The sequence below is a fragment of the Mastomys coucha genome, unplaced genomic scaffold, assembly GCF_008632895.1.
Source record: "Mastomys coucha isolate ucsf_1 unplaced genomic scaffold, UCSF_Mcou_1 pScaffold3, whole genome shotgun sequence".
NCBI classification, from domain to species: Eukaryota; Metazoa; Chordata; class Mammalia; order Rodentia; family Muridae; genus Mastomys; species Mastomys coucha.
In genome coordinates, this window is record NW_022196909.1 from 47,771,431 (window position 1) to 47,789,636 (window position 18,206).

Genomic DNA, 18,206 nt, shown 5'->3' on the forward strand with positions numbered 1-18,206 from the left:
CCTGATCTTCAGAGATTTTTAGGCAAACCAGCTGCATAGTGAGACTCTGCCACCTGCATCTCACAAAACAAAGACCAAGGAGTGCACCTTCCATTTGTCTCTGTTCTTCTTGATTTTCTTTTAAAAAGATTTTATGTATGTGAGTACACTGCCACTGTCTTCAGACACACCAGAAGAGGGCGTCAGATCCCATTACAGATGGTTGTGAGCCACCATGTGGCTGCTGGGAATTGAACTCCGGACCTCCGGAAGAGGTGTTCTTAACCACTGAGCCATCTCTCCAGCCCCTTGTCATTGTTCTTCAACATCATGAAGGTTCACAGACCCCAGATGGAGAGAGGGAATGTTGCTTCAGGAGACTGAAAAGTAGTTCCAAGACAGTCCCACAGGGGGACATCCTTGGTCCCACATGTGCAGGGGTGGAAGGGTCAGGTATGACCTTCAGTGGACTCTTAAGGTCTGGACAGAGAGCGTAGGCTCTGGCCCACGGCTCATCTGCTGTACTGGCTGAAGAGGGTCAGAGAGCGGGCTGCCTCTGTGAGCAGGGTGGGAGGCCTGGTGCACTCAAAGGCCCACGAAGGGGACCTGAGAATAGGATCTCAGCAGGTGAGGGGCGCCGTAGACAGGTCAGGAAACTCAGACGTTGAGTTTGAATCTGCCCCATAGCCGTGACCTTGGACTTGACATGTTAACCGTTCCTAAGAAGTGGGTAGAGCGCTCGCTGTCTTCCTAGAGGGTACAGACGTCATCCCAGGGGATCTCCCTCACTGAAGCTCTGAGAGTTCTGCTGTGGGGAGGTGGGGGGAGTGATCCTTGATTTGTGTCCCCTGGTGCCTCAAGATGAACGGGGCCTTTTGAGACAGGGTTTCTTGTAGCTCAGGCTGGCCTCTGCCTGGCTATGTAGCCAAGGTAGGCCTTGGATGCCTCCGCCTCCTGAATACCCACTCATACTAAGGAAGCCCAGATGAGCCACATCCCTAACCTCAGGATGTTAAATCCAAAGTAGGTGCCTGGATATCACACTGGGCGATCAAGATAGAGGAAGAATCCCCAGCACCCCTGGCATCATGATCGTACGTAGCTGCAAGGGAGGCTGGACACTCCAGGTAACCGTGTGCCCAGCTAAAAATCACCAGTTAGGAATGGGGGATGTGCCACAAGTTCTATTCAAGAACACTTTGGAACATGCAGTAAGCCCCGGCTTTCATCCCTAGCCTCTCAAAACGGACATCAAAGCAACCCTGAACTGTTTATTCAGAAAAAGGAAGAAAATGGACATGGGACCATTAGCTTTCCCTAGCAGCCATCCATGCAGGCACATGTGGGCAGCAGCTGAGGACTAATGTCTCAGAGCCCCGGGCTGGGCACACCAGAGAGTGGGGACAAGAAGGTACGTGGAGCAGGAGACAGGAAGGTGAAGGAAACAGAGGTCTTTTGCTTCCTGGCCTCCGAGGACCAAACCTCTGGGGATCGAGTGGTTAGTTGCCGCCATTTCTAAACTCTGAATGACTGCCTCACCCCCTTCTCTACCTCCTCACAAACTGAGTCTGAAAAATTCTTCACCAAACGACCAGTGAGGATAACAGCTGCGTTCCTGGGCCGACTCATCAGCCCAGCCAGCTGGTGGAAGTTATTGATGTAGGTCAAGGTAAGAGGCTAGTCCCGACGGCCAAGGTAAGAGGCTAGCCCCGACGGCCAGGGCGCTTTCCCCAAGCCCAGGCTGTGGGAGGTCACACTATGACTTTTGGAGTTTGAAAGCTGCAGTGAACACTCTGAGGGCTGGAGAGAGAACTCAGCAGTTAAGAGCCCTGGCTGCTCTTTCAGAGGACCAAGTGTCTGTTTCCAGCACCCGCAAGGCAACTCACAACCGCCTATAATTCCAGTTCCAGGGGATCCAATGCCCTTTCTCTACACACGCACATGCTCACACTCAGTTCCAGGGATCCAATGCCCTTTCTCTACACACGCACATGCTCACACACACGCATACATGCACACACACACACACTCAGTTTCAGGGAATCCAATGCCCTTTCTCTACACACGCACATGGACACGTGTGTGTACACACACGCACACACACACACACACACACACGCACACACGCACTCATGCGCGCATGTACATGCATATGCATACACTAAAATGCTTTTTTACTTTAAAAAGTATGATAGCCAGGTGTATACTTGTCTGTAACCCCAGCACTTAGGGAGGTAGAGGCAGGTGGGGCTCTCTGTGCCTTCTGGTCCATTCTAGTCTACATGGCGAGACCCAGGAGCTGCATTCTGAGGTGATTCTGTCAGGGTGACCTCTGCTCTGCCCCTGAGCCATGAGAAGAAGCCAGAGCATTCTGCCTGTCGCTTCCTGAGTAGACGAAGGAGCCTGGGCTGGTAGGGGCCTGAGCTACCCCCCATTCTGTGCATCATACCATCCGCCGCCCTTCAGGGGCAGTGGAAACTCCTGCTGCTGCTGGTTGACCCTGCCCTGGGTCCTTCGCATCACTGCAGGGTAATGGGCCTGCAGGAAGCTGTGAGGTAGAGAAGGCATAGCTCCTGTCAGCAGATGGACTCTTGAGCCCTCCCAGGACCTGGACAGATGGACAATGTCACCTCCAGGAAGCCCTCCCTGACTCCCTTGGCCTGTCTTGATGATCTCCACAGCAGTGAGTGGCCCTGAACTGTCACTGCTCCTGCTAATTTGGTCCCATCCTGGAATGATCCCTCTGAGTCAAGATCCTGGCCCCATTGGCACATCCTTTGTGCCTTGTGAGCATGCGGGCAATGGTCATTTAAAGAAGGGAGGGCCTGAGTCCTCCTTCTCTCGGGAGGCAAGGCCCTCAAGGGTTAACCAGGAGCCTGCTGCGGTCTGAGGTAGGCAGGGAAAGAGCGTATTTGTTCAGGTAAATAAGGAAGGATTACTTATAATGGGAAAGCTGTCGGGCAAACTCTACATCTTACCTCTGACTTCCTTCCAGAGCATTCCTGCACTCCGTCTGCTTTCCGTCCGCTCTGCCTCCCACACCTAGCACCCCAGCCCGCTGCTGGCCCGGTGAGAACCCCCCAGCTCGGGCCTTGTCATGGGTGCCAGCAGGTGGCCTTGAGCCTCTGACAGGGGCCTGCCTATAGACCTGCAGGCCTGAGGCCTCAGACTCACACTCAAGGGGGGAAGAGACCCTCGTGGCCCACCCAAGAGCCACTTCTGTCCCCAGCCCTGCTGGCCCCGCTGATGTCTGGCTGAGACCCAGCAGTGCCCGGAGCTGCCCACTGCCTCCTCCTAGTCCCAGTGTTAGCTCTGCAGGGGACGACTCCTCGGACAGCAGGCGGCTAACAGGTGAGTGTGGCAGGAGGCAGCTCGCCCTTCTGTGGGGTTCCCTGTCACCTGTGGGAGGCTGGTGACTGACACAGAGTGGTGACAAGCTCTGCAAGTTTGGAGCTCATGTTCCAGACGTCAGGAATCCTGGATAGTTGGGTTCTGCTCTTTCCATATGCTACCGTTTGTGTTCTTGGGTCAGCTCCAGAGCTTAGGGGACACCCCCTTCTTTCTGGGGGCCCCATGACTGTGGGCCCTGCACGGAGCCCCTCCTCTACCGGTTGAGGGGGAAATAGCCATGTAGATGTATAGCTAGCTCCCCCCAGGGTCTGGTCATCTCTGCCCTGACTTGACAGGCCACTGCCACTGCCACCTTGGCCGCTCTGCCAGAGGGAAGGGGCAAATATCCGCTGGCCTGGCCGCCATGGATGGCATCTCCCTAGACCTAGGGACTCAAGACATGGGCAGAAGCAAGAGAGATAGGTGCAGAGCCCAGGAAAGTGGCAGAGCAGGGTGGCGTGAACTGGCAGTTGGGGGCGGGGTGGGGGACACCATAGAGTAAACCTAGGCACCGGGAAAACAGGGGCTTTTGTTGGACACACAAAGAAAACAACATGCGTGTGTGTTTGTATGTCTGTGTTTGTGTGTGTGTTTGTGTGTATGTGTGTGTGCGTGTTTTGTGTATGTGTATATGTGTGCGTGTGTTTTTATATGTGCGTATGTGTGTATATGTGTGTGTTTGTATGTGTATATGTATGTTTTTGTATGTGTACATGTGTATGTATGTGTGTGTATGTCTCTGTGTATATATGTATGTGTATGTGTGTGTACATGTGTTTATATGTGTGTATATCTCTGTGTGTATATGTGTGTGTGTGCGTGTGTGTGTGTGTGTGTGTGTGTGTGTGTGTGTGTAGAGGTTGTTGGGGAAGGTTCTGAGGCACTCAGTTCTTTTCTTTTGTCTGTTCTTGTTTTATTTTGGGGGGTGTTTATTCAGAAGATAGTCTTACTCGTTGTGTAGTCCAGCCTTCAGCTCACGATCTGTCTGCCTCTGTCTTGGGGTGCTGGGACTAAAGGTGTGTGCCACCATACTGACTGGGTTTTGAGACAAGCTCTCTGTCTCTGAGCTCTCTGAGCTCTCTGAGCCCTAGCACTCAGTCCTATAGTCCAGGCTGACCTTTAATTCACATTAAACCTCACCTGGAAGGGACCCCATTCCTGCTTGTTCAGGTCTTTTAAAATCACATTATTTCGCCGGGCGGTGGTGGCGCACGCCTTTAATCCCAGCACTTGGGAGGCAGAGGCAGGTGGATTTCCGAGTTCGAGGCCAGCCTGGTCTACAAAGTGAGTTCCAGGACAGCCAGGGCTACACAGAGAAACCCTGTCTGGAAAAACCAAAAAAAAAAAAAAAAAAATCACATTATTTGAGAGTGTGTGTACAGAGATAGGTTATTTATGCCGAGATTGGAGAACAACTTGTTGCCTGGACTCCTTGGGAGACCCACCTGCCCCTGCCCACTGCATATGCCCAGTTTGTAGCCATTTCTTCCCCTCTCTCATGAGTGTCCTGAGCTCAGGTCCCCAGGCTTGGTGACAACTGTCCTTACCTGCTGAGCAAAGGTGCCCACCACCAAGGCACTCCATTCTAAGACTTGTTAGATTCCTGGAGTGAGGAAAGAAGAGAGGGGCCTGGATAGGGATGATAGAGTAGGGAGCTGAGGGCCTGAGCACCTGGGGTACCCTGCAGCTGCCTGAGCTATGGGGGGAGGGATAGACCTCCTTGCCTCCACTCCCAGCAGGATCCACAAGCCCCAGTGCAGACACAGCCCTCCATAGCTGACCCCTTGCCCCCCGGGCCAAGACAGACTCATCTCATTTCCTGTCCCCACCTCCCCAAGCAAACAGCTTCCAGACAACCCCCAATAAAGCCGCAGGGCCCTATACCAGCTGCTGCTCCCCGAGTAACAAGATAAACAGGCCCCAGAGCTCACCCCACCCCCATCTGAGGTAGAAGGCACAGCAAGCAGGTGCTGCCCACCATGCGAACGGCATGCAGGACCAGGAGGCTGAGGAAGGACAGGGATGGGCCTGGGAGCCAGGCTGTGAGTGGACCGGGCATGATGGATGCCCAGAGATGAAGGCTCTGTTCATGCCATTTTACATGTCACCCATGTCACCCATGCTCCTACAACCTTGTGAGTCATGTAGGACGTCCCTGCCACCCTGACCTGAGATAGAGGAGCTACGCCCCATGGATGCCCAATGGCTGCCAAGAGATGGCCTTGGCAGGAAACGGGCACTGGAGAATCTATGCTAACTGGTTTACTGGGTCCCGTGCTGAACCCAGAAAGGGTCAGTTCCAGCCAGTCAGAAGACCAGGGCCCGGCATACAGAGCTAGACAGGATGAATTTGTAGTACCTGGTCTGTTGAGCGAGGTTAGACGAGATGGGCTCCTCAGTCAAGGGAGGCATCACAACGGGGACCCGCGGGAACGGAACTTTGAAAGCTGCCAAGGTATTGGTTGGACGCTGGTTGGACATGCCAGCTTGTATCCTAGGCTTGTGAGGGCATACAATGAGCAGGAATCCCTGGCTCGGGCTCTTACCAGAAGGTATGGAGGTGTGGACCAGGCCAATAAGGAGGGTAGTCCTGGGTAGAGTGAGGGAGGGGCGGGGGCCTAGCGTTGCCCCTCGCGTTCCCCCTCGAATCTCTTTTACTTGGTTAGAACCACTGCCTTTTTCCCTCACCCTTCCCTCGTCTTCCTTTCTCTTCTCCAGTCTTCCCCTTCACTGGTTCCTGGTGCGCATTCAAGCACGCTCCACCACTACTCCAGCCCCTTTGAGCCACGCCACCCAGCGCCTTTTAAGAAACAGCACCAGCCGGGCGTTGGTGGTGGCACACGCCTTTAATCCCAGCACTCGGAAGGCAGAGGCAGGTGGATTTCTGAGTTCGAGGCCAGCCTGGTCTACAGAGTGAGTTCCAGGACAGCCAGGGCTACACAGAGAAACCCTGTTTTGGGAGAAAAAAAAAAAAAAGTGTCCCAGAAGAAACCTAGAGCTGCAGGCCGAGAGGCGGGGCTTAGCTCTGGCCTGGTACCCTCCCCTCACCCCAGATCGGGAGGCGGGGCTTAGCTCTGGCCTGGGACCCTCCCCTCGCCCCAGAGCCCCCACAGGCAGCAGAGCAGGTAGAACAGCTCTTCTCAAAGCAAACTCTAGCACCGTCGCCCTGGGCCCTTGCTGACATTTAACGCTCTGGCCTCCAACCACCCACTACACCTCTCCCACCATTCTTTCTGATCACTCCTGGCCAGCCAGCGGCCTCACCACCACCCTGCAGGGGCCCTGGGACAAGGCTCTCCCAGCACAGAAGAAAAAGCCAATGAGACGCTCCCCCCAGCCCCGGGCGGCTCTTCCTGATTGGAGGCACCCCTAGCCCCAACCCAGGGCTGAGATGTGGCAAAGGGACTTCCTGGCTAGGGTTTAGGCTAAGGCTGTGACAGGTCAGGATCGGGTCCCTGCTCACAGCAAGAGACCCGCCTCCTGTCCCGAGTGAGCACACGTCTCTAGGGGCACTTCCTGTCTGGGAATGGGTCTTGAGTTCCTGCCTTCTCACTCCTCCTGTCCTAGACTCCCTGGACAGTGAGAGACTGTTGTATCCTACCTCTGAGGGATCAGATGTGGGAGGTGTGTCTGCTAGACAGGGAATGTGACCACAAAAGCTCCCTGAATAAAAGGGCTTCCGGGGGAGCGGGGCAGGGGGTCGGGGGTGGGTGGAGAGGAAGACCATGTTACAGGAGACTAAGTGAATATGTAAACTGCAGTTTCTGGAAAGTTCTAAAAGCCAGGCAAAATTGAACTTGATAGGATGGCTAGTGGACTCCCATCATGCCCCAGGCTCACCCAGGCTGGGGGCTTGCTGGCAATAACTGCTGTCAGAAGGAAGCCTTTCAGAACCTGTGGACACAAATTCTAGGGACAATTGGAGATCCTCAGCTGGGTCTCTCCGCTCACAGATGGGCAGGGGAGAGGTGAGAAAATGATAATCTTGGGGCTCCCTAGAACCTAGACTAGCCTGGCTCTCTCCAAGGTGCTGACCACTGATGGGTATGGGGTACAGGTGGAAAGGACCTACCCACTCATGTGGGGCTCTTCACCAGGTCTAGTCTTGTCCCATACTCTGTCTCTAGACTATTTAAGGGGTGCAGAGGTCGGGAAGGTTTGGGGACTAGCCAACAGATGAGGTCAGACCTCTTTGTGGTGAGGCCACGAGAGGCTGGCAAGGGGCTTACAGTAGCTAATTCTGTCACCCTTCCTCACTTGATGTCCCCCAGTGCTACGTCCACTGGGTCTGAAGCTGGGTCCTGGAGTCTGGGCCACTGAGATTGGGTCTCAGGATGGGAGACAGGGCTAAGGCATTTACAGGCCGCCCCACTATACCTAGGAAGTTGGGTCTGGAAGAAGGGACCCCACAGGATATAGAGGACAGGGCTCACAACACACGGCTGTCAGATGTTTCATGAGGGCCTCCTGTGCAACTTGACTCCCTGAGGATGAAGTATTGGGTGTAAACAGAGGGAGGACATAGGAGGCAAAGGTGGCCCTGAAGGGAATGGGGTACCAAGAAACAGCTGCACCCAGTTCCACCATTGGTCCCTCTGTGTCCTCTGCTCACTTGCCTTCCTGGGGGACAGGGGGAACTGAGAGATTGAGTCCAAGCTATGAAGCCCTATCCACTAACCCTCCGATGTGTCTCTGCCTCCTGGCCTGGCCTGCAGCAGCTGTTACCAAGCCTTCTTTTGTCTGGAGAGGTAACCAGGGCTCCAGGGCTCCTGGGGCAAGAGCAAGGCAGACCCCACTGAGCCTTAATCCTGACAAGTGGCTTTCCCCCTGAGATCAGCTCGAAGTTTGGAGACCACAAGCGTTACTCAGGAGACTGTAGCTCTTGGGCAGTTGAGAGAGACAGGGATGGTGGCCTGCGGCCAACACACCAGGCCCTTGCAGACCTCAGGCTGTCTCTAGAGCAGTGACTTCGATGTCAGGACATCTCCGGTTGGGTCCTGGTACGTCTCTGGGACCCTCCCAGCCACTCCCTGAGCTTCAACCTTACCCATGTCCTCACAGACAGACCCCTGGTAGATGGCTTTTCGAGGATGTAGTCAGGCTAAACTGCCAATCACAGGTGGGTCATCAGAAAGGGAGACATCAGAAGGGAATCCCTGGGGGTGGGGCAAAGGGAGCCTGGGATGAGAGAGAAAGGCATCTTGGGAAAAAACAATAACACAAGGGGAAAGGTTGTGATTCTGCAAGAAAGGCCAGCTTTATTGGAACCTGGATGATAGGAGACCATGCTGACTGCTGGTTCTGGTCCAAACCCTGCCACTAACCACCACACAGCTCCTATGCAGGATTGGGGATGGAACCCAGGGCTCTGTGTGTACACACTGAGCAAACACTCTACCAACTGAGCCATATCTGAGCCCACGGAGCAAGGCAGGTGGCAGGAGCCATGTGTGCTAGGGTCTTGAGCACAAGAGTTGGGTGTAAGGTTGATGGGAGGAAAGCCGGACAATGGCGCACGCCTTTAATACCAGCACTTGGGAGGCAGAGGCAGGTGGATTTCTGAATTCGAGGCCAGCCTGGTCTACAGAATGAGTTCCAGGACAGCCAGGGTTACACAGAGAAACCCTGTCTCGAACAAAACAAACAAACAAAGAAGGTTGATGGGAGGAGACAAACTTGGTAGTGGGGAAGGGTGAGCAGCCGGGAGCTGAAGATGAAGCTACCCAGTGATGAGGTGGGCAAGGCATCTGGAAGGAGAAGAGTGGCCAGAGCAGGTGCCTTCACGAGATGGCAGTCCCAAGTGCAGAGTCCACACACAGCCAGGTTGCAGTCTCCTGCGCCTGGACATCTGCATCATGAGATGAGACCCTGGCGTCCATGGAACTGAGGCTGTGGGTAGCTGTCCTAGCTAGGGGTTACTACTGCTGTGATGAAACATCATGACTAAAGCAATCTGGGGAGGAAAGGGTTTATTTGGCTTGCACTTCCACATCACTGTTCAAAGAAAAGAAGTCAGGACAGGAACTCAAGCAGGGCAGGAACCTGGAGGCAGAGCTAAGGCAGAGGCCAGGGTGGGTGCTGCTTGCCGGCTTGCTCCTCATGGCTTGCTCAGCCTGTGTTCTTATAGAACCCAAGACCAGCAACCCAGGGATGGCACCACCCACAATCAGCTGGGCCCTACCTTATTGATCACTAGTTCAGAAAACACTCAGCCAGATGTGGTGGTGGCACACACCTTTAGTCCCAGCACTCAGGAGGCAGAGGCAGACAGATCTCTGTGAGTTTGAAGCCAGCCTGCTCTACAAAGCGAGTTCCAAGACGGGCAGGGCTGTTATACAGAGAAACCCTGTCTTGAAAGACCAACACAAAAACCAAAAGGAAACAGAAAACCTCTACAAGCTACAGGCATTTCCTCGCTGGAGGATCCCTCCTCTCAGATGCCTCCAGCTTGTGTCAGCTTGACCTGACCTTCCAGCACAGTGTATGTGTGGGCACCCTGGCATGACAGAGTCTGCATTCACTGGGACACCCTCTTCTCCTGCCCCAGTCCAGATGCAGCCACAAGAGGCTAGAGATGCACCCAGGCCCCCAGGCCATTAAGCGTAGCCACCAGGCCCCAGGGACCGGTCTCTCTGTCTGCTGCATAGTGACTCAGTCAGGGGAGCTCTGGGCATTGGGAAGCAGAGCAAGGGGGGCTGAGAAGAGAAGCAGGTGTTTCTTCTGGAAAAGGGCCCAGAAGACCTTTATCTGGACCGCCCCACCGGCAAAACAGGGGTAAGGAGAAAGTTTGGGCCACCTTCCCTAGGGAGGGGAGGGTAAGGATGCCAGGGCTGGGAAGCCTACGCAGCAGATGCAGTAAGGATGTGCTCTGACATAGTAACCGCGCCAGCACTGGCCCAGATGGCCCCTCTTGCAACCTTGCCTGGACCCCAGCACACGTCTTCCCTCCCACCTGTGGCCGAGGCCAGGCAAACATAAGGCCACATAAGGAATCAAGTCCTCCTGCCTCTTGGAAAAGCTAGCAGCTGGGCACGGGGCCCAGGGAGCTGGCAGAGACTGTCCTAACGTGGCAGGCATGGGGCCACTGGGGATGTGGACAGGGAAGGAGGCCATTGTGGGGTGAAGGAGGAGGGATGGAAACTGGGGGAGGCTCTCCTCGGGTGGGGCCGCCACCTGGGGCATAGGGTGTGGGCACAGGCCAGGGTGGGGACTCAGGCAGAGCAGGCTATGGACACTGCCTTGGTAAATACCAAGGGCCCGTGGCGCACATACACACACACGTTTGCACGGAAGGACTTGAAATTAATCCAGACCCACCCCCGACCCCTGTCCACTCCACCCACCCAAACTTATTCTTCCTTGTTGCTTAAAGAGTCCTTTGAAAGGAAAAGCTGGGACCAGAGGCAGCACCTTCTCCATTGTTGGCTTTCTCTCTCCAGCAGGGTCTACTGGGTAGTGCTGGCGGGTGGGAAACGCTGGGTGCTGAGCAAGAGGAGGTGGGTGCTGAGCAAGGGGGCAGGTGTGTATGTGTGTGTGTGTGTGTGTGTGTGTGTGTGTGTGTGTATGTGTGTCATTGAGCAAGGAGGGGGTGGGGGCATCCAAAATTCACCTCCACTCTATCAAGTTTTGCCAGTCCAAGAGAGCAGGAAGCTATTCCCTGAAATGTAGGATTTCCGACAGGATATCTGTGGCCCTTGAAGGGACCCAAAGGTTTTCTCCAGACTGGGCCTTCTCCTTTGCCACACCCACCCAGGTGCCAAAAGCCAGTTACATGTTGGTGGGTCCTACGGGGTAATCAGAGATGGGTCCAGCCCTTGGGAAATACAGGAAGCAGGAGGACCAGATGGTTCGGGCCAGCCAGTGCTACCTAAAACCTTTAAAGAAAAGGTGCACCTCCCACCTGCCCACACGTCCACCTTATTGTCTTTTCCAGTCAGGCTCATACTCACTGCCCAGTGACCCAGAAGTCCCCTGGCCTCTCTCCAGCCCACTGCCTGTTGAGCCCTGAGTCCTATAACCAGCTTAGTGGTCCCCCACAGAGCCCAGACAGCCATCAGACCTATTTCTCTTCTTCTCTGATTTCTGCAGAAGCAGCGATAAGCCTCCACCGCAGCATGGGCAGCGCCAGCCCAGGCCTGAGCAACGTGTCCCCTGGTTGCCTGTTGCTGTCCCCAGATGTGGCACTGCGGACAGGGGCGGAGAAGGCAGCGCCTGGAGCAATGGGCCCCGAGAAGCAGGAATGGAGTCCTAGTCCGCCCGCCACCCCTGAGCAGGGCCTGTCTGCCTTCTACCTCTCTTACTTTAACATGTACCCCGAGGATGGCAGCTGGGTCGCCAAAGTCCCCGAGGCCAGTGCCAGGGAGGACCACCAGGAGGAGCCCGAGCAGTGTCCAGTCATCGACAGTCAGGCCTCCGGGAGCACCCTGGATGAGCACTCGCTCGAGCAGGTGCAGTCCATGGTGGTGGGCGAGGTCCTCAAAGACATCGAGACGGCATGCAAGCTACTAAATATCACAGCAGGTGAGACGGTCCCTGCCACCTCCGCCCCAGGACACAGGCAGGGTGGAGATCTGCTACATGGACTCTGATCACCTCGGGTAGCCCAGGACACACCACATCTGGAGCCAGAGCCCATGCCTAGCCACACCTGCCTGGGGCCCTCACTTAGTGGCTAAGGAGCATTCAGAGTCTGCTCCCTGTCTGGCTCCCCACCTTGTCTGGGACTCAGCACCCCATCCCCCACCCCCCTCTCCTGTCACTCACTCTGTTCTAACCACTTCGTGCCCCTGCTTTTCCCATAGCACCTGCTGGTGCTTTCTGCAATCTGGAATGCTTTCCCATAGGTAGATAGATACCTGCTTAGCCTTTCCCTGGCCTGCTCCGGGTCGTAGTTGGCAGCATCTCCCTGAGACCTCTGATCGGCTGCTGAGATTGTCTCCCACGGCTTACCTCTCACCTCCCTCTTTTTCTTGTTCTTGTGGCCTGATTGCCATCTGAAGGTCTGGGAGTAGGCTTCGTCCTACGTTGCCGTCTATACTTAGACGGACTTGTGTGTCCCGGTGCCTAGATGGCACTGGACATAATAGATACTCAATAAACAGCCGCTGACTGACCTCATCTGCTTGGCGCCCTCCCTGTGCAGGGACTGGGAGGCTAAGCAATGAACAGGACATAGAGGTCCCCCTGTGTGTGGAACTGGCAGGATGAGCTGTAAAGAAAGAGCTGGATATGGCCCTCATCAACTGATGAGGGAGGGGGGAGCACTAAGGAACAGATTCTGTGTGTGTGTGCGTGTGTGCGTGTGCGTGCATGCATGTGTGTGTGTGTGTGTGTGTGTGCATGCATGCCTGGTCTGGGGGTATCATGGAGGCAGTGGTGCAGGTGAAACTACTGTGGGTCGAGGACTCCTGACCTCCATCCTACAGTTCCCACCCCACCCGTGAGGAGGAGGGGTTTCTCTTGCCCCTCATACTCAGCTCCTGCATCATCCCCCCACCCCAGTCTGTTAGATGCTCCCAGGTGGTGTCCCCATTCAAGACAGCTCCCGCCCACATCTCCTCTCCTCCACTTTCCCCACACTCCAGAAAGCTCTACCATGGGACCTCTTCCCGCAGGAGGAAGAGGCGCTTCCTCCATTCCAGCTTGAGTCAGGTGTATTCTCCCAACAATGGAGCCAGAAACAAATTGAATTGACCTCGGGGAAAGAAAATGGTCTCCTGACAGTGGGAGCAGTGAAGCTTGCAGGTCACTAAGCTGGGACACTGGCTGGAACCAGCTGGAACCTGGAGGCCACACTGCCACTGTGACCAAGTCTGGTTCCAGGCTTGTGCCCACTGGGCTCCCCTGAGAGCTTTTTCCCAGGGGTGCACATTGCTAGAGATTCCCCCTCCAGCATTAGCTGACCCATAGCCACTGGGGGCAGCTGCTACGAATCTAGCTAGTTCCCAAGTACTGGGCAAGGACTGGACCCCTCCTCCTGCACACTCCAGTCTCTAAAATTCCAGAACGGAGGCATCCCTGGGTAGGTTTTCTCCTTGAGAAGACCAGAAGGCAAGAGGTGTCTGGTAAAGCCCGTCTGTTTCTGGATGAATGTAACTGTTCTCCTTAGAACTGGGGTCTCCAGAAAGGCCTTGTAGGGGACTGGAGGGACCTGGAGATGTGATGGGTTACCAAGGCAACGGGTTACCAAGGCAACAAGCTTGGTTTAGAGCCTTTCCCTCTCACTTGCTTTTTTTTTTTTTTTCGAGACAGGGTTTCTCTGTGTAGCCCTGGCTGTCCTGGAACTCACTCTGTAGACCAGGCTGGCCTCGAACTCAGAAATCCGCCTGTCTCTGCCTCCCAAGTGCTGGGATTAAAGGTGTGCGCCACCACCGCCCAGTTCACTTGTTTTTATTTGAAGAGTGTCTGCCTTCACGGGGCTTCTCAAGGTTCTAGATGTTCCCACCCAGAGGAGTGTATGATCCCGGGCAACAAAACCTCATAGGTGTTCCATCCCAGGGACCACCTTTGGGGTGGTGCCCACCAGCAGGCCTGAGCTAGGATGGTGTCTCTTGCCCAGACCCTGGGGACTGGAGCCCTGGTAACGTGCAGAAGTGGCTTCTGTGGACAGAACATCAGTACCGGCTACCACCAGCAGGCAAGGCCTTCCAGGAGCTGGGCGGCAAGGAGCTGTGCGCCATGTCCGAGGAGCAGTTCCGCCAGCGCGCACCCTTGGGTGGTGATGTACTGCATGCCCACCTGGACATCTGGAAGTCAGGTGAGACGGGCAGCACAGGCCGAGTCCCTCCCAGCTCCGTTATATAAAAGGGGCTAGCCTTGGATTTGCATCGGTCAATCTGCCTCTGCCGCCTCCCAGGTCTTGCTCTTATTTTCTTTTTAAAGGGAAAACCCTTTTGCAGGATAGCTTTATTATTTAGAATGAAGGCTGTCAGGGTGGGTCCGTGGATAAAGGTGCATGCCTCACAACTGGTGTTTGGTGTCTGGGACCAGCATGGCAGTAGAGAAGGAACTCTCCCAAATTGTCCTGACTTCCTGCACCCCGTGCTTCACTCATTGTACACAGCACTCTTGCCTGCCTTTTGTTGGTGGTGGTACCGGTGGTGTCCGGTTTCTCTTTTGTTTTGTTTTATTTTCCTTTTTGTGCTTGCCCATTGGGTCGAAGCCCCTTTCCTTAGAGGTCTGGGATGAATAGGAGGCAGGACGTACTCAGGTGACTCCCCGAGTGCTCAGTCTCGGGTACCAGTCGTTATGATGTGAGCAGAAAAGTACTCTGTCCCTGGCTGATGGCCTAGGGGTGGGCAGAAGTCGTGGGCAGTTGGAGGCCTGATGCGACTGCCAGGCCACAGCTTCAAGGGATGTCCTAGCCCCATTTCCCGGTGAGGATCGGGAAGCCCCTTACGTTCCCACCCCCACCCCTACCCGCAACTGTGGGTGGGGACCTCTGCTGGGTCACCAACCTCCCCTCCTTGTTCCACAGCGGCCTGGATGAAGGAGAGGACTTCGCCTGGGGCCCTTCACTACTGCGGTGAGTAGGTGCTCAGGAAGGCCTGGCGGGGCTGGGGAGGGGCTGCCCTGACAAGTGAGAGGTCGAGGTCGCAGCTGCCACTCACCCTGCCCGCCTTGGCTTCCAGCCTCCACCAGCGAGGAGGGCTGGACGGATGGCGAGGTGGATTCGTCGTGCTCCGGGCAGCCCATCCACCTATGGCAGTTCCTCAAAGAACTGCTGCTCAAGCCCCACAGCTATGGCCGCTTCATCCGCTGGCTCAACAAGGAGAAAGGTAGACTAGGCCTCCGTTGGCTCAGTTCACCAGGGCGGGGAGGGACTGGAGAGGGAGGGGTGGGGCTTCTGGGCTTAGGGGCGTGGCTGAGTGCCTAGAGGGGAGGGGCTAGGTCAGGGGCGTGGCTTCAATGCGAAGTGCAGGTGGGCAGGGCGGAGAAAGGGGAGTTTCTTTTCTCTTTTTATTCTTTTTATTTTTATTTATATTTTTGGTTTGTAGAACATGATTTTAATATTTTTAGGATGAAATATTCTATAAATATCTGTTAGATCCATTTGATTCATAACTTCTGATAGTTTCACTGTGTCTCTGTTTAGTTTCTGTTTCCATGATCTGTCCTTTGCTGGGTGTTGAAGTCTCCCACTATTATTGTTGTAGGTCAGAAATCTCTAGCTGGGAGCATGGGGAGGGTTGAGGTGTGTGTGGGCGGAGCTACAATTGAGGTGGGGATATGGGAGTGGCCCCACCGGAAAGGGGCATTGGGTGGGGGTGTGACCTAGACTGACTCTGCCTTCCCCCTGTGCCAAATGTGCCTCTCAAGAGCTCCACATTGCTGGGCAGTGGTGGTGCATGCCTTTAATCCCAGCACTTGGGAGGCAGAGGCAGGTGGATTTCTGAGTTCGAGGCCAGCCTGATCTACAGAGTGAGTTCCAGGACAGCCAGGGCTACACAGAGAAACCCTGTCTTGAAAGAAAAACAAAAACAAAAGAAAACGAGCTCCAGCACCGAGGTTTTTGAGGTTTAGGGTACTATGTGTGTCCTCCTCGGCCTCTGCACCAGGCTCCGCCCTGGTAGTGAGACTCCCATCGGCCCCACACAGTCCTGGAACACAGAACAGACTTGTAGCTATTAGCTGGAAAAAGAAAAGCACTCAGCTTCAAACAGGGCACAGTGGCGCCCAGCTTTAATGCCAGCGCTGGGGAGGCGGAGGCTGGCGCTGGGCTTTAATGCCAGCGCTGGGGAGGCAGAGGCCGGCAGTCAATTTTACACCACCCCAGTCTACCCAGAGAGACTTTGTCATAAAAAATAAAAATAAAAACAGGGCTGAAAAGATGTCTCAGTTGTTAGGGTATTTTTGGTCTTGCAGAGAACCAAGATTCAGTTCCCAGCACCATGTGGCTGCTCTGGACTTCCAGCAGCAGGGACCTTCTGACCTCAGCAAGCACCGGGCAAACACAGACATGCAAGCAAAACACTCATACACACGAGATAATAAAGTAAATCTTTAAAAAAAAAAAAAACAGAAAACACTGTCTTCGGGGCTGGTGAGACAACTCTACGAGGACAGACACACAAGCCTGCAGAGATGAGTTCGATCCTGGGGGATAGAAAGGAAATGATTCCTGCAAACTGTCTCCTAATCTCCACATGCGTGCATACCCAGGACGTGTCTGCTGACACACATTCACATAACCATGAATAAAGTAAAAGAGGGTAAAAAAGAAATAACGAGAGCTCCAACCCAAAGACCCATGTGTCCACCAGAAATACAATGTGAGCCCCAAATATAATATTAAACATTCTAGGTCCAGAGTCAGAAACAAATCATAAAGACAACCAGATTTTACTTTAATGATGTAGGTTACCTGATCTTAATCTAAGTTTCCTAAATGATCCCCAATACAAACTCTTCAGAGTACCGTTGTAGATATCTAGCCCAGAAGAGCTTGTCAAATATTCCCAAATCCTAAAACTCCAAACTCTGACACAATTCTGATCCAAAATTTCAGATTAGGAATACACAACCTGCCTTTGATATAATTCTGTGTACAAGTTACAATTTCAACCAGTAATGAAAGTAAAAATTAAATCAAATATATTTGCTAATACCAGGTGTCATGATGGTACATGCCTTTAATCCCAGCACTCCAGGACAGCCAAGGCTATGGTAGAGAGGTTCTGTCTAGAAAGTAAGGAAGGAAGGAAGGAAGGAAAGAAGGAAGGGGAAGAAAGAAAGAATGAAAGAAGGAAAGAAAGATGTTTGTTAAGTCTCGAGGCCTGCCTGGGGTCCAGGGCTGAAGAGAACTCCAGATCTATCACTTTGCTTTCTCTAAAACTGATATGTTGATCTTCTCTCCTTTCTTCTCATGTTTTCCATGTGCCCTCTCTCTTCTCCTCCCACCCTCCTTCCCCCACCCCGACCCCAGGCATCTTCAAAATTGAGGACTCTGCACAGGTGGCCCGGTTGTGGGGTATGCGCAAGAACCGGCCGGCCATGAACTACGATAAACTAAGCCGTTCCATCCGCCAGTATTACAAGAAGGGTATCATCCGCAAACCCGACATCTCTCAGCGCCTCGTCTACCAGTTTGTGCATCCGGTCTGAGGACCATAAAGACCAGAGGCCTACAACCTGCCCAGGCAGCCACTCTCTCTGGATGGCCTGGTCTTCTCTGCTCACTCTGAATCCAGGGGCTGCTGGTATCCCAGAACCCAAGGTCCCAGACAGACAGCCACTGATCTGGGGGTACACATGAGCTCTCTGGGTCCCTCTTCAGGTCATACACGGGCCCCAGGAAGATCAAGGGAGCTAGGACTGTTCACAGAGGACTCCCTGAGCCAGGCGTGGACTGTGGAAATTCATGGAGGAACCACCTACAGCACACAGGGGCTGGACCGAGTCAGCTCACAGGACAGGGATGTCACTGGTCTCTGCTCCTGCCACCCATCCCATCCCATACCTGGCCTGGTGCTAAGAGATGTCTGCACCCTGCGTTGGGGAGCCAGGGGTGCCCTAGGGATGGCTAATAAAAGTGTAAGATAATTGACAGGTGCTGCGTGTTTGCCCATGCATGGCACAGCCTGGAGGCCAGCGGCTGTCAAGGGTGGCTGGGGTTCCAGGTGCTTAGTTAGGGTGGTGACCACAAGGGACGCTTACCCAGGGAAGTGTCTCGGAGCCCAACGGTAGCTGTTTGGTAGGTGTCATGGAACGGGGGTGGGGAGGGGTGGGGGGATTCTCCAGGCCAAAGTAGACAGTCTAGCTAGCTAGAGCATCTTCCTCACCCTGGCATGGCTGAAGAAGGAGGTGGGCCAGACTGAGGGGCGTCTATACACAGGCCC

The 18,206-nt window shown here is 54.4% G+C and overlaps 1 protein-coding gene across 1 annotated transcript; it reads left to right on the top strand.

Moving 5' to 3' along the window:
* Positions 1-2,946: 2,946 nt before the first annotated feature.
* Positions 2,947-17,916, top strand: Spdef (SAM pointed domain containing ETS transcription factor). Its single transcript, XM_031347535.1, has 6 exons — positions 2,947-3,330; positions 11,458-11,889; positions 13,928-14,125; positions 14,846-14,893; positions 15,000-15,146; positions 17,294-17,916. Exons 2-6 carry the CDS (start codon positions 11,484-11,486, stop codon positions 17,470-17,472), a joined length of 978 nt encoding a protein of 325 aa, XP_031203395.1. The 5' UTR covers positions 2,947-3,330; positions 11,458-11,483; the 3' UTR covers positions 17,473-17,916.
* Positions 17,917-18,206: the final 290 nt, after the last annotated feature.